At 34.6% G+C, this 17,143-nt stretch overlaps 1 protein-coding gene across 1 annotated transcript in view; it reads right to left on the minus strand.

Annotated features, from left to right (window-relative positions):
- Ccz1 (vacuolar fusion protein CCZ1) overlaps positions 1–6,304 on the minus strand; it is a 52,456-nt gene extending 46,152 nt beyond the window's left edge. Inside the window, exons 1-2 of the mRNA XM_089103121.1 lie at positions 6,196–6,304; positions 989–1,086 (exon numbers count right to left, since the gene is read on the minus strand). Coding sequence (XP_088959247.1) covers positions 989–1,086; positions 6,196–6,252 — 155 coding nt within the window. The 5' untranslated portion in view covers positions 6,253–6,304. The remainder of the gene's footprint in view (positions 1–988; positions 1,087–6,195) is intronic.
- Between the last annotated feature and the right edge of the window lie 10,839 nt (positions 6,305–17,143).

Raw genomic sequence — 17,143 nt, forward strand, 5'->3', positions numbered from 1 at the left:
CAAGGGTTTTTGGCAATTCAAAAATCTTAAAATAGGAAAACCAAAAGTTTGAAGCTTAGTTGATGCAGAGTGCCATATCATACTATTTTCATTTCATAGCCTAGTCCTTGACAAAATTTTGAAGTAAAAAAAAACACACGTCTACAAATGTTGTTATTCTACATAAGAAAAAAAATCCCTTGCGGCATTCATCAGTTCAGAATCGCTAAAGTTATTATGTAAACTGCAAAAATATTTATGCTGCCTGAGCAATGATTTTAATGTTTTAGTTCAAACATGAAAAATACCTGAAAATGCTTAAATTAATTTGATTTTTGTTAGATAAAAGTGACTTGCTATGTGGAACATAACTAATGAACACAACCAGTTGTATAATGTCAACAGGAAGGCCCAAAAAGAAAAAAATTGTAATTACTAAAAATGATGATTCTTTGGAACCACCTGAACTATCAAACATGATAGGACCAAGAGAATAGCCCAAACATACCAAATTTACAACAGGTGAAAATGAACAACCTGGACAACCAATACAGGCAGCTAAAGCAAAGGGCATTGCTAAATTGTCTGAAGAAATCAGAATCCAAAATGAAGAAGAAAGACAAATGCAGTTAGAAGATATATCAATTTCCACTTTGAGCTGCATTTGCCATGACTATACATAAATCGCAAGGCCAAACTTTTGAATTTGTTGGTGTTGACCATAATTCTCCTGTTTATAATCATGGTATATTATATGGTATATATATATATATATATATATATATATATATATATATATATATATATATATATATATATATATATATATATATATATATATATCACCAGCTTAAGCTTTTGGCTCTTCCCCATGATAAGTTTGGCCTTTGCTAATATAGCCCTGTAAACAAAACTTAGGTGAGAAGAGCTTTTTTTTCATAAAATCAGCCTATTCTGGTGAGTTTATATTTTTATTTATACTCATTACTCCTCAAATATAAGTACTTACTCACAAAATGTAAGAATGGCTTCACATCTTCCAACATCTCTAATCTGTGTATTAATTGTTGTGTCTGCTGGATAGAAATACAAGATCTTTCTTGATTCCTGAAAGTTGAAAATATGATATTGAAGAAACATGAATGCATACATATAAAACAAATTTGTTGGTTTGGGGGAGGGGGCATATTTTATAGAAGGAAAAGTTTACATTGAATATATAAAATGGCTAGGTTCTACCTTAATTCTGTTCTTTGACCTCCCATGTATCCCTAATGAAGCAGTCACATTGTTTTTTAACTATTTCATTTTATGTGTCTTCACTACAATCCCATCCTTAGATATAGCACTATCTAAACAAAGAAACATATTTACTTCTTGGGCTGTCTCTTCACCTGCAATTACAGCACCTGGTCAACTATTTTCTACTCTAAACATTCTCTAACTCGAAAACATTTCTGCCTCTTTTCAGTTACTGGAATACCTAGTTTTGATTTTGTTTACAATTGCAAATATGGTGCTACTTTTCAGCCCTGTTCTCAAATAATGGAAGATGGCTTATGCAAGTCCCTGGGTAAAGTAAGTCACTGTTGTTCTTGGATTTTATTCAAAAATAAATCTAAAATACAAAGCTTCTTCAGGAAAACAAACAGTAAATCATAGGCAGCACAAGCACAATAGCACTGCCTAAGTAAAGAGCAATGTGGACACAATGTATTATTTTTTTTCACCAAGACCCTTTGTATAGAATGAGTTGTTGTAGAAATTTTGGAAGGAGCTCAATTGACTACAAATTGAAAGTTGTAATGCCCTTTTTAAGAGTCAAGAGTGATTGGAAGGCAATCAGCCCCCTCCCATGTTCATCAATTCCTCAAATACATCCAATCAAAATTTTTAGATATGTCATTTTGTTCAACATAGTTGAAAGGTCCAGTAATGTCTCTGGGATGTCATTACTGGACCCCAGACATGACTGGACCAATGAGTGAATCACTTACAGCCACGTCCCCAAGGTCAAGGGCTTTAAGTTATGCAATTTGCCCATTGTTTACATATAGTACTTTGTATTGTCCAAAAAGACAATTTAGTGTCCTTTAGTGTCCAAAAAAAAAACAATGGGCATTCAAGGAACTTTCAGAGAATGTTGAGGGCAGTGTTGAACTAAATCAAAACATGTTATGTGCATGCAAGTTGTGAAAAGGGAGTGACTCAGGAATGACTGAGTATCTTAATTTGGAACTTGCAGGAAATTGTGAGAGGCATGATTAATTGACCAAAAAGGCAATATCTGCACACAACTACTGCTACTATTACAACTACTCCTGCTACCACTACTACCACTACAACTATTCTTTTTGTAGCAAGTACTACCAAGACTGAGGATATTGAAGTAAAAATTTGTGGAAATGCTGAGGGGAAAGTTAAACTAAATCAAAACAATAATATTTGCATACAGATTGTCAAAAGGACATATCAGCAATATCTTTGGAACAGCTTACCATATCAAGATGAAACTTCCAGTGCATCATGAGGGGATGTTAGACTGACCAAAACACAACATGTGCAGACCAATACTACTATTAATCACTGCTGCTCGTACTACTACTACTATGCTACTAGTGCTATTAAGGCTAAGGGTATGAAGGTTGTCAAAAGGGTGTACATCAGAAATGAATTAGGGTATTAATTTAGAACTTCCAGAAAATGCCTAGAGAGAAGATGAGATACTTGTTTTTTCATTCCATTAAAATTTGAAGCTACGTGTGTTTTCTTCCAATACAGTTTGATAGCCTTGTTTTCTAATAAAGCCATCCCCCCCCCCCTCTCTTCTTCAGTTTGGTACTTTTTATGAATTAACACATAACAGCCATAGAAATGGCTTGCTTAAACAAATTTGATACCCCATCTTATTCACCCCCACTCCTTTATCCCAGAAGTAAATTTTTCATAGTTCTCTTCATCTGCCTGTAGGATTGTCAATCACAACCAGAATAGTGCAGTTAGATTGTCAATGAGAATGGAAGTCTCACAACCTGACTATCAATTTTGGAATGAATCACATCAAATAGTTTGTAGTGGAAAACTAAAAATAGGCCTAGTGTTATGTGCTAATAGTAATCAAAATACAATGCTCAGACTTTTGAAGCAATATATATACAACAAGAATCTCCTTCTATTCCCCATATATGGCATAATTTTCAGTTTGTTTCAAGTTTTAGTTTTGCTCTTTACTTTTACTTATTAGGTTTTAACTAAGAAAATGCTGAACACTTTTTCTTGTGTATTTATACATTTTTTTAACAAAATATATTTCAAAAGTTTTCACATTTTTAACTTTAATAAATCCAAAATTTTTCATTTATCAAATCTCATAGCTTAATCTCTTATGAGATTGACAGAATTATACTATCAAAAAAGATTGAAAAACATAGATGAAAATACAATTAACTGAAATTTGCTATACTGTATGCTATAAAGTAAGAATTCCACCAATAGTGTTTTTTTTACTTTTGCATAGGTCTCTAGCCTATATCTGGGGAAATCAGGGGGTAATGTGGAGTATCACAAACACAACCATAAACATCACAAACAGCATAAAATATGGGTAGATAATTATCTGTTGGCCACTTATAAAGGAAATATGTTGAAAAAAAAGCACAAGTTATGGCTGTTACTACTGACTCTGCTGGCATTTTCAAACAAAGGCTGAATGCTGAATGGTCCTTGAGGAAGTGGAAACTCAACCTGAAAGCTATTGAACATCCAGCTGCACCTGGTAACTGAACAATACTAACTAAATAATAAATGGCAACTATCTAAATACTAAATACTGAACAAAATTTATGAATCATCAACTAGTGCTCTATAAGGAAAATTCTCAGAATGTCTAACCTTTAATTTAGGATAATTAGATTACTTATTTTAAGTTCTTTTTAAACATTATTGTTACTTTACTGAAAATTCAGCCCCCCCCCCCCTCCGAACCTGATCAGCCTAGACATAGCCCTATTAATATATTTCTCAGTTAAATGAATAAGGTCATATGTCATAGGTCCTTTGTTCAATCAGATTCCTACAATCTTGACTGGATGGAGTTTTGTTTTGACTAAGTATATTAGAATTGAACAATAAATATTGTTTTAAATGATAAAAATGGAAGAAAAATCCAACAAACTGATTCATGGAAACATCCTATATATCATAAAGTATATATTTTGTTAGATAGTTATCTGTTTAGAATGTATGCTTCAGAAGTGACCAACCACTAATATGAAATCTAGTAGTTGTAGGCTATTGTGTTTTTTTTAATATATCCAGCAAATATTTAGAGGTTCAGTTTTTCATAAGTAAACACCAAATAATTCAGGCTGACTGACTATATTTCAGACAGTAGGCTGTACAAAAAAGGTGGTTCAATTCTGTTTTCTAGGGCTAAAATGAAAGAAAGGTTGAGATGGCTAGGTCCCACTATGCAGATGAAGGATGACAGATTGTCCTTTTAGGCTAACCATCTAGGTTAAACAAACAACAAGTCATCCATGGTTGGGGTGGGAAGAGGAAATGGGAAGTTCCTGGGAGGGTGTAAAAAGGGAGGCATTGAATAGATATAGATGGAGGAGTATGCATAGCTGTGTTGGGCTCAGGTGGCTTGGTGCTGCAGCAAGTTGTTAGCAGTACTAGTAGTAGTTTTTGTTTCAAATAGCCTAGCCTACAGCTATATAAGACTGGAGATGAATGGCCAAAAATGCAAACAGAACCACAAAATGAACATAAAATTAGCAATCTAAAAATGTCAAAATTTTTGTTCCAGCATGTCTTCTTCTAAAAAACTCCTTTTCTAGACCTTTAGGTTTACCTTGGAAACTACTTTAAAACTTTCTAAAATACTTACTTAGCTATTACATTCTTAACAGAATATCACTTTGTTTTACCCTTGTCTCCTCCTCCCCTTAATGGTCAGATATATAGCCCAAATCATATAAGCTCTTTATATTTTCAATAGCCTAGTGGAACTCTTCTTTCTGCTCCTTGTTTAGCCTACTGTTACATTAGATTAGAGGAAGAAGAGTCACATCAGTGAAAAAACAAAGAGTATATACAGTTATTGCTATATATTTTGTCTATTAGGGGAAGAACAGGGTGGCTTTAAAAGTAAATTTATGTGCTTTCAAGAATAATAGCCTACAGCCTAGGCAGTAAATTTTTTGTTATTCATATTATTGACTTATGAATAAAGTAAACATACCACTCAATGCCTTTTTTATGCTTTTTCTAGATATAATAATCATTTTTGTCAGAAATGAATTTGCCCCTACCCCTATATATACCAACTCAGGGTATATATTTGCACAATAGAGGGGTGGGGGAAAGTTTAAACTTACCTCTCATTTACATCAGAAATAAAATTTACCCCCACCCCCTGTAATGTGCAAATATATACCCTGAACTGGTATACTTAAGGATGGGGGTGAAATTAATTTCCAATAAAAAAGATTATTATATTTGGAAAGAGCATAAAGAAGGGGATTGGGTGGTATGTTTACTTTATTTGTAAGTCAATAATATGAATAATGAAAAATTTACCACCTAGGCTAATTAAGGTTCTAGAATGCTTTTAAGTGGGATACTTACCAGATGGCTAATTTGACAGTGTATATATATAGGCCTACAAATCTTTGAATTATTCAACCAACCAACCAGTATTTTAAGCCTAGGATTCCAGCTGGACATAAGGAAACGTTAAGAAAACAATTCTTACTCTATAATATGCAGAATACTCCTAGTTAACACATTTGCTGGGGGGGAGCCTTTATCCTCACTACTGTTCTTGTTTTTCTAAGAAATTCATGAATTTCTTAGAGCCTATACATTTACAGAATATATTACCCTAACCTCCCTAATGTGCAAATATATACCTAGAATTACATCCTCAATCTAAATATAACATCCATTTGCATCACAAATGAACTTTACTCCCATATTAGACATGTGGTGGATGTCCCATTAAAGCAGTTTCCAGAATTTTATGTTTCATCATTGAGAGCTGAACTACTATATATTAACAGTTTTTCCTTAAAAGCCACTTTTACCAGGTGGAACCAAATAACTTTTAATTATTAGGCCTAGATATAAACTAGGATAGCCTGCCAAAGATTTAGGCCTAGGCTAAATTTTCTCTAAGAAATATTGCAAAAATTGGAGCAGCAAAAAAAGTACTTGGCCTTCTTCAGTGCAATATGAAGAATTGAAAACATAAAACTTTTTCAGCTTCATTATGTTGATTCTTCATGTAGTAGTTCATCTATCATGGGATCAATTTTCAAACATTTTGCAAGAAGTACACATTTGCCGAATGCAAATGACAGAGATCGGCAACTGTCTGTGTCCTCATTGTTTTCCGCCGTCCTAGCCAAAAAAAATATATTAGCCGCAAAAAAAATGATATATATTAGAACATAAAAAAACACTGAAATAACTGAAGATAAAGGTTAGATGCATGAAAAATGTGTTAACTATGATTATTTTGAATATGATAAAATAAGAATTGTTTTCTTAACATGATTCCTTCTTTCCTAGTTCCACATGGTGTATTTTGTAAAAAAAAGTACAGTTTGAAAAAGAAATTCTTTTTGCTGAAGAAACTTATAGAATACTTTGAAAATCACAGTTACGATACGAATACTTCCCGGAACTTCTTCTGCCTTATCGGTGCCCAGTTGATTAACCCCTACAAAAAATTATCCCCCGTGGATTATATATCATGTGAAATGAATCCCGACACCTTACTAATTTGTCGGTGGCGTGTTTTCCCTTTTTAATAGCCTTTTTCCCTTTACATATCTTATTTTACACGTCTATTTAGACTATTCACTTTGAGATTTATCTCATGTCATGAGCCATAGTCTTTCAGTCCCTAGGCAATTCTGTCCCCGTGTAAAATTTTCGTTTTCAAAATTTAATCTTGGGACTAACGACTGTCAATTTCGATCTTTCAAGTGACTCACTATGCCACAAAGCAACAAAATATTTGGAATTTAGAGGATTTTCGTAAAATTTTTTACCTTCATAAACGACCTCATATTGTCGTTTATTAATATTAAATAAAAAAACAAGTTTTTTAACTGAAAGTGAGGAGCGACATTAAAACTTATAACGAACAGAAATTATTCCGTATATGAAAAGGGCTGTCCCCTCCTCAACGCATCGCTCTTAACGCTAAAGTTTTTTATTGTTTTAAAAAATAAAGTTGTGAGACATACAAACTTCAGCGTGAAGAGCGGGGCATTGAGGAGGGGACAGCCCCTTTCATATACGGAATATTTTCTGTTCGTTTTAAGTTTTAATGTCGCTCCTTATTTTCAGTTTAAAAAAAAAACTTTTTTTTTATTTGATTTCTAATCGTTTTAATTAATGCAGCTTTGATTTTGGCACACCGTACATGAATAATTAAAACAAAATTTGCATATTAAGTTTACTTTTTTTGGCTAAATGGCTTTCTCGAAAGTTTGTTCTGACTTAACTTACGAATTAACTTACGTAACGACCTTCTATATTCGTATATTTGTGTTACGTATATTAGGTAGTTCGCGCCCTAGTCATTACCTCGCTGAGTACGCTAAAGTTCAAATTTTGTTCCGATTCTTTAAGAATGACCCCTTAATCACAAAGGGCGTTAATTAATATAAATAGCTTTGATGAAAGTACAAAAAAAACTTTAGCGTAAAGAGCGATTTAATGACTAAGAGGCAAACCCAATCATATACGTAATAATTTCTGTTCGTTTTAAGTTTTGATGTTGCTCCTTACTTTCAGTCGAAAAGTTTTTTGTTTTTTTTTATTTAATTTCTGATCGTTTTTTAAATAATGCTGGAAAATCCGGCACCCCTTCATAGCAGTTTCCCTTCCCCCATGAAAATTTCCTCCATAGAAAGATCCTTCCACGTAACACCCGACCCCAAATACCAGAAACAATCCCACCTGAAAACTTCTATATCCTTCCCAATAACCAATACTATATGTAAACATTGGGCAAAGTTAATAACTTGCAGACCTTCCTCAGGGGACTGTGGGGGATTAAGTCATCCTCAAAAACATATTTATTGCATTTTTTTACCATGCTGAACAAAATGGCTATCTCAAAATTTTGATAGGGTGACTTTGGGGGAAAAAACTAGCATGGAAGGGTGCCTAGTTGCCCTCCATTTTTTTTTTGTCACTTAAAAAGGGCACTAGAACTTTTAATTACTGTTCGAATAAGCCCTTCTGCGATATTCTAGGACCACTGGGTCGATACGATCACCCCTGGTAAAGAAAAAGAAAAAAAAATAAATAAACACGCATCCGTGATCTTTCTTCTGGCAAAAATTACAAAATTCCACATTTTTGCAGATAGGAGCTTTAAAGTTCTGTAGTAGTGTTCTCTGATACGCTGAATTTGATGGCGGGATTTTCATTAAAGTTCTATGATTTTTAGGGAGTGTTTCCCTCTTTTTCGAAAATAAGGCAAATTTTCTCAGGCCCGTAGCTTTTGCTGGGTAAGACTAAACTTGATGAAACGTATATATTTGAAATCAGCATAAAAATCTGATTCTTTTGAAAAATCAGCAAATCAAAATTCCGTTTTGTAGTTTTGGTTACTATTGAGCCGCTCCTTACTTACAGTTCGTTACCACGAACTGTTTGAAAAGATTTGAACTGCTTGGCCTATGATACCATTAGAAGAGCCACGAAAGTTTTGATTTGTTTTGGACTTTGCTTATTTAAAAATGGAGAGGATAATGATTATAATCTTTATTTTGTTTTAAAACGTAGCAGAAAACTTTAGCTTGGATTAACAATACTAAGTTAAGAGTGTTTCTAAGAAAACCGTGAGTTGAAAGTATATTCTTGAACTGATTTAAAACCAAGGCCATATTTTTTTATTTTATTGCTCAGTGTTCAACTTTAGCGAAAAAAGATGAAATATAAAATTGGCCAAATCAATGCAAAAGCAGTAACATTCGCAAGTGAATAGCTTACCAATTTGCCGAAACTGCGAAAACCCAAAGTTAACGAATGTCGCACTTTACCATATCCGTTCCAGGAAATTCACTTGGATTTTCAAAAAAAAGAGACGAATAAGATCAAAATCTTGTGCGAAATTCAACCAAATCCTCGACTATTTTTTTTAGTTTACTGTCATTGTAATATATACTATAAAACGAATAACATACTATTAGATTTTAATTTCAAATTTTAAAACACCTATATTTTGCAAATTCTTCAAATTTGTAATTTTTAATTGTTACATTTAATATCTAAACATATCACTACAGGACTTCTTTTGCAGAATTTATAAATCTTGCTACTGAATTTTGGACCTTTTACACTGGATCTTGGAAATGGTATCAAAATCGGATTGAAATTCTGGAGTCTCTGAGGTTCTTCTGTAACTACCCCCTTTTTTTCTTTTTTCTTTTTTTTATCGGATTCAGCATAATTTTGGACTTTTGATCCAGATATTACCGAATCTCAGAACGTTTTGGGTGATGCCCCCCTCTCCGTTGCAACGCCCTTGCATGCTAAAATGGAGATAAGAAGCAGCGCCCACTTGCTGTGCGGCGTTGCGATCTAATGTGGGAACTAGGGGTATTTTTTTCTAATATATATTTTTTTGTTAGGGTGGCAACATACAATTTCTCCCAAGAAAGTTCCTCCGCGGACAGCTCCCCCAGAAAATTATACCCCTCCCCCTACCCAGACAATTACTTCCTAAAAAAATCCTTCTCCCACTTATAAAATTAAAAAAACCAAACAAAAAGTAAAACTAATAAAAGGAGTGAAGAATAGAAGAGATTTTGGAATGTTCTACCTACATTCCAAAATAAATATAGAATATATGGTGTAGAACAGTGGTATGTTATGTCCCCCTCGTAATATTTAAATTTTGTTGCCCAAAATTTTACATGTATTCGCCTGAGTGAAGCTCAAGTCACACAGCTTCTGGGACAAGGGCTGTAAGTTATGCAAGTTGCCCATTGTTAACATATAAGGTTTTTGTTGAAGGCATGGCTGTATAAACTTTGGAGTGAGCTCATTCAATTGGAGATTGGAATTTCTAGTGCCCTTTTAAGAGTCAAAAGTGATCATAGGGAAGCCATCCCCTCCCCTGACGCCCTTTTTCCCCACACGCCTTTTTTCTCCAACACCCTCTTTTCCCTAAATACATCCAATAAAAAAATTTAGATATCCATTTTGTTCAGAATAGTCTAAAGGTCAAATAATTATGCCTCCAGGGTTGAAACCTCCCAGCCTCATGGGCAAAGGCTGTAAGGTGTGGAAGTTCGCCATTGTTAACATATAAAATTTTTATGGAAGAGGTGGTAGTAATATGTTTCTTGGGCTCATTAGATTGGAAATTGAAAGTTTTAGTGCCCTTTTTAAGAGTCAAATCTGATCTGAGGGGGACCAGTCCCCACACTTTTTTCCCTAAATGCATCCAGTCAAAATTTTGAGATAACCATTTATTCAAAATAGTTCAAAGGACAAACATATATTCCTCCGGGATTGACACCCCCAAACCCCCAGGACATGGGCTGTAAGTTATGCGAATTGACTATTGGTATCATACAAGGTGTTTTTACTGGAAAAGAGGGCGTGTTTGATTCTTGTTAAAAACAACACTTTGATGCATGGGCGCCCATAGACTGAATTTAGGGGGGGGGGCTTACCTGGTCTAATCGGCACTTCCAGTGCTGTATGATTGAAATCTCAAGAGAAAATATCATAGGTAGCGCGATACCGCTGCCTAAGTAAGGAACAATTTGGGCAAAATATATATTTTTTTTAGACCAGGGCACTTCATACACAAAGAAATGTCATAGGAACTTCAAAAGTAGCTCATGGAGGGCAACCAGCTCCCCCTCCCCACGTCAATCACTTCTCCAAACACATCCAATCAAAATTTGAAATAGCCATTTTGTTCAGTGTAGTTTTAAAATCCGGATTATGACTTTGAGAATGACAACCCCCCCCCTCCAACCCTCAGAGTAAGGGTTGTAAGTTATGCCCTGTGGGGATATAATGTTTTTTGTAGAAAGTGTCGTCGTATAAACCTATGAGGGGGCTCATTTGATTAGTAATTAGAAATTCTACTGGCCTTTTAGCAGTCAAAAGTGATTGGAGGTCACCCCCCCCCCCCTCCTACACTAATCGTTTCCCCAAAAATATTGAATCATAATTTTTTAGATAGCCATTTTGTTCAGTATAGTTCAAAGGTCCGAAAATTATGTCTTCGAGGATAACCCCCCCCCCCGTATAGCCCTCAGGTCAAAGGTTGTAAGTTACGCCGTGGGGGGCGTACAAGGTTTTTATAGAAATGATGGTCGCATAAACTTCAAAGACAGCAGTGGAGCCATAATACATTCCATGAGCCCCCACCTCCTTCGAATCCCGATCCGGACACTTTTTTTTAAATTTGTAACAAGGAAATTAAAATAGGATTGGTGGTTATGTTTGTTTGATGGTTATGTTTGTTGTTTGTTGGTTATGTTGTTTGTTAGTTATATTTGATGGTTTTGTTGGTTATGTTTGTTGGATGTTGGTTATGTTGTTTTATGGCTTGTTCGGTATGTTTGATATGTGTTTATGTTTGTTGTTGGTTATATTTGTTGTTTATGAGCGTTGGTTATGTTTGATGGTTATGGTTGATGTTTGTTGTTGGTTATTTCTGTTGGTTATGTTTGTTGGATGTTTGTTAATTATTTTTGTTTGATGTTTGTTGATGGTTATGTTTGTTGTTTGTTGGTTATGTTGGTTGATGGTTTTCTTGGTTATGTTTGATGGTTTTGTTGGTTATGTTTGATGTCTGTTGGATGATGGTTATACTTGATGTTTGTTATGTTTGTTGTTGGTTATGTTGTTTTCGTGGTTATGATTGATGGTTATGTTTGTTGGTTATGTTTGTTTGATGTTTGACGGTTATGTTGTTTGATGGTTTTGTTGGTTATGTTTGATGTTTTGGTTATGTTTGTTGGTTATGTTTGATGCTTATGTTGGTTGGTTATGTTATGTTTGTTGTTGTTGGGTATGTTTGCTGATAGTTATGATTGGTGGTTATGTTTGTTGTTTGATGTTTGTTGATGTTTGATGGTTATGTTTGTTGTTTGATGTTTGTTGATGTTTGATGGTTATGTTTGTTGATGGTTATGTTTTGTTGGATGTGATGGTTATGTTTGTTGTTGGGGTTATGTGGTTATGAATGTTGGTTTTGTTGTTTGATGGTTTTGTTTGTTGCTTTGGATATATTTGAAAATCAATGCTGTTTCTAGCTAATGCCACCCCTGTTTCCAGCTGGCGAAATTCCCGCCGTGTTTCTAGGCAAATTTCCCCATGTCTAGACGCGTTCCCAGGTGGTAGAGTCCCCCCACGATGTTTTTCTAGGCACTTGTACATGTCCAAAAACATGCATCCCCAGGTGCTAGAAGCCATATTGTTTTCCCCCATTTTCAAGTCGGAAAATATACCTCCCAGTTAGCAACACTACCCCACGTTGCTTTTCTATTAAAAGCCATAGAGGACATTCCCTTCATAGATCCCCATGTGTTCTGAGTACGATATAAATAGGCAGGATAAGGACATTTTCTCATCAGTCTCTTATAACTATTTCAAGACATAACAAACATCTAAAATAACGGACAAGTCCTACAATGAAGTAAGTCACTTTCTTTATTAGAACTTTTTCCTGTCTCCGGGTTTTTCCCTATCCCCTCCCCCCTAAGAAAATCCTTCCACTACTCTTTGTTTATACCCATTTTAAAGCAAAAAATATCTTCCTTTCACTGAGCATAAACCCACCCCCCTCTATTCATTACCATTTAATTCTTTCAATAGAGATAATTTCCTTTTACTCAAAAATTTGTTTTTTTTCCCTCATGTATTGAAACCGAGAAACTATTAAATTTTATGCATCTCTTTGCGGTCTGAACAGAAAGATACGGGAATATGTCTCAAAAGGGTGCGTTTGTTTCACTCTCACAGAATGGTTTGCCGTCAATAAATCCTGCGGGAGGTAATCTATTTACATAATTCTAAGTTGTCTAAAAGATTATCTATTTTCTGCAAAATTAATGCGTAATAGAGCCATTTAGGACATGGAAGTTACGTGTAAGGAGGAGGAGGGGGCATGCGGGGGGCCTAAGAAAAAGCATTATTCCTCGCTAATTCTACTTTATGCTATAGTGGAAAGGGTGAGGGTTAAGAAAAAGAGACAAACGTGGCCCTGAGAAGGTATTTTGAGGTTGGGATCTATTTAAATGCTCTTAATTTCGAATTCCTACTTTTTCTTTTCTTTTTTTTTAAATTTCTGCGTATGAAGGGACGATTGTTATTGCATATTATTTGATAACTTGATTTCTAAGCCTAGCTCACACCTCGCAAATTTTACATTTTTTGCTTTCTTGAAAAAAGGGGAGAACTACCCTTGGAACCTATTATTTTTTTTAACACATTTAAGCGGTCTCATATAAAAACATTTCTAGCTTTACTATTGTCTATTATTTAATTCTAAACCTTTCTTTGAAAAGAGTTTCTTTTATTGTTGCAGGGAGCATGGAAACTACGGTTTTTAACTTTGATTTAGAAGACTAGGATACAATGACTTAAATTTAGGGGGGGGGGGGGGTATTAAAATTAGACTGAATTTATCTAGAAAAACATCTGATTATAGGAAAGAACTTTTGCATCTTTTACCTCCTCTATCATTACATGATCATCATTTAGTGGCCCCTCCATTAAGATGGCTAGTTTTTATACTAAATTATTTGTCTTTTCTTGGAATTCCCTGACTTGGCAGCCAGGGGCGTAAATTGCTATGGGGCAGACCTCGTTTTGCCCCCCCCCCAGACCTGATTTTGCCCCCCCAGATTTTTTAGATTATACCCTTATTTATCCTTCATCCGAATGAAAAATACAAATTTTATCGAATACAAAATCTTATACGAAATGACGCGTAACCCGGAGCCCCGTGTTTTCTCTAGCATTGTTAGCATTGTCAAAAGCATTGCATTGTGGGCAATTGTGGCATTGTGAATGTGAATTCATTTGTTGAATAAGAGTGTGCGATGAGTCAGAGAAAAATAATCGATATTTTTAAACCTAGTCAACCGGCTAAAAAAGCTAAGTTGGTGGATAGTGTAGCAGCAACAGAAGCTGGCCCAAGTGAGGTGTGTAATTTTGACATTTATGGTTTGACTAATATAAACTTATAGTTTATATAAACTTATAAACTTATAGTTATTTTCTTCATGCAATAAATTCCATGCGAACTAAAGTTTAGCCTACAGAAGTAAGATCTTAATATCGCGCTACAACTTTGGATTAAGCGGCGTTCACAAGCGTGTCCAGCTAGAATCCGTGTCTAGAACACGCGTCTAGCCAGAATTCAATGTCTAGGCAACGACCGTTCACATGTAAAATTCGGCTCTTAGCTAGACAAGGCGCTTGGCTAGACATTGGGTTCTAGACTCCGTCATATATAACCAATCAGTAGTTTTTTCTGGCAAAACTTTCAAAATTACAATTCATTATTTTTAATGTCATTAATTAAGAATTTTTATATCTAACTGGTCAATATTACTACTATAATGGATGAGACCAAAACAGCAAATGCTCTAGCATGCTTCACTATTTTGTCTGGTGCTGCATATTTGCTGAAAAAGAAAAAAAAGTGTTCAAGAAAAAAAAGAAGAGTTTGGGTTAGGCCTATTTTCCAGGCTGAAGTAAGAAAGAGGCAAAGTGATTACTACAATCTAATGAAAGAGATGCTCTATTCATGTGACCCTGAAAAATACATTCAATACTTAAGAATGGATGTCCACCAATTTGGATTCCTTGTTGAGCTTTTAAAACCAAAGCTTCAAAGAGGTAGTCAAGTAAGGGAAGCTATTTCTGTGGAGGAAAAGGTAGCTCTCACTTTGCGCTATTTAGCAGAAGGTGGCTCTATGAGGAGTGTCTCCTTTGCTTTTAGGGTGGGCTTTTCCACTGTCAGCCAGACAATAAGAGAGACTTGCCAAGCAATTTCTGATGTTCTTGAGCCCCTGTTCTTAAGGCCTCCTATGACAAGTGAAGATTCTGAAGCTATTGCAAAGGGTTTCTGGGATAATTGGAACTTCCCAAATTGTGTAGGAGCTGTTGATGGGAAACATATTCGAATTGAGGCCCCTGGTGGGAGTGGTAGTGAGTATTATAATTATAAATAGTATTTTTCAATAGTGCTACTTGCAGTTTGCGAAGCAGATTATAACTTTCTTTTTGTGGATATTGGAACTCCTGGTAGTAATAATGACTGTGGCATATTTAATTCAAGTGTGCTAGGAAAAAGATTAGAGGCAGGACAGGTTTCCTTGCCACCCCCAAGTAAGCTTCCTGGAGTTCAAAATGTTAAATTTCCATATGTATTTGTAGGGGATGATGCATTTCCCCTTAAAACCTACATGATGAAACCATATGCAGCTTCTGATAGGCACTTTGACTTTTCAGAAAAGTGTTTAAATTACCGTTTATCACGTGCCAGAAGAACAATAGAAAATACATTTGGAATATTTGCTTCCCGTTGGAGAATATTCAAAAAACCAATAATAGCACGCATTGCTACAACCAGAATGATTGTAAAAGCATGATGTTGTTTGCACAATTGTTAAAGAAGTGCAGACAATACAAATGCTCATCAAAGGATGTATATTCCCCCTGCCATGGTGGACACAAGTGACGCAATGAATGGACTTTGGAGAGAAATTACTTCTAATGATACAAACCTAATTGACATCAGGCGAATGGGCAGTTTTAATGCTGCTACTCAGTCTCTTAGATACAGGAACCTCCTGAAATTATATTTTCAAAGTGAAGCTGGTATTGTCCCATGGCAAGCCAGCATTGTTAACCATGGTTCTTTTTAAATCTCTTGTAATAATCAATATACGTTAATAATAAACAATTGTTCTAATTAATCTATTTAGGATTTAGGTTTACTGTTATTGGATTCTAACAGTTCACCTGGCATCTTCTCTTCAAGGTAAACCTTAGTAAGTTTTTGAAAATCTTTATGTCAAGAACTATATAAAAGTTTCACATAAATATGTTGATAATTTATGATCAGCGTATTTCTCTGCTCGTTTTCTTTACATTGAAATCCTTTTACTTTAATTAAAACATGGATTTGTTTTTAAAATGTTTTCTGCAAGACAAATTAGATGTCTAATAATTTATATTTTAAAGTTTTATATATTAATATTTATTAGACCTTATATAATGGAACATACAACATTAGTGAATAAAAGAAGTCAAAAATTATTGTTTGTATTGAAGTCTTCACTAAATTTCCTCATATAGAAGCTACCTATTTTCTAAGTTTAAGTTACTTCCAAACAATATGAATCAACTTCTAGTATTTAAACAGTTCAAGAAAGCCAGCTTCAGGAATTTACCCCAGTGGTGCATCAGGATGGTGGACAAATCCTGGTCAAACAGCCAAACTTTGATTCATTGATAAAAGATAAAAAGAAGGCTTCTTTTTGCACATTTATATTTAGGATATTAGGAAAATATAACTGGGAATGATTTAAAAATGGCAGGAAACATTGTAATCTCACTAACAGATATGTGCTGCGTATTAGAAGATAAGAATTTCACTTTTTTATTGTTGCCAGAAAAATTAAGATGATATTACTTATTTATAAATTAAGCAATATAGTTTGTAACTGCTTTAGTCTTAAAAAAAAATTCAGAAGAGCTGCTAAGCTGCAATTTTATTGCACAAGCTTTCAAAATGGAGTGTAATCTAGGCTAAGAGGTTTGACATAAGAATTGATTCCTTCCTCCTTTCCCAATGAAGCAAGATACACCCATGAATGCCATTTGGGGAGCTGAGTTGAGCAACTTTGATAAAGTTTTAGTTAAGGGGCTTCTTTTTATATTTCATAGTAGTTGATAAATGTTAATGGAATATCAGGACGGAATCAAGAGCCTAAATATATGCTGGGAAGTTATTGATAAGCTACTAGACAATCTCTTGCTTACCTTTTCATCGGTTCACTAGCAGTGCTTTTGCTATTCAAACATTGTCAATTCTTCATTTTATCTAAGTACAAATAAACCATTGTTTATTATGATTTTCTTGTTCATATTGCCA

This window comes from Artemia sp. Qi Xiang Cuo, chromosome 17 (assembly GCF_049724085.1).
Source record: "Artemia sp. Qi Xiang Cuo chromosome 17, ASM4972408v1, whole genome shotgun sequence".
Classification (NCBI taxonomy): Eukaryota; Metazoa; Arthropoda; class Branchiopoda; order Anostraca; family Artemiidae; genus Artemia; species Artemia sp. Qi Xiang Cuo.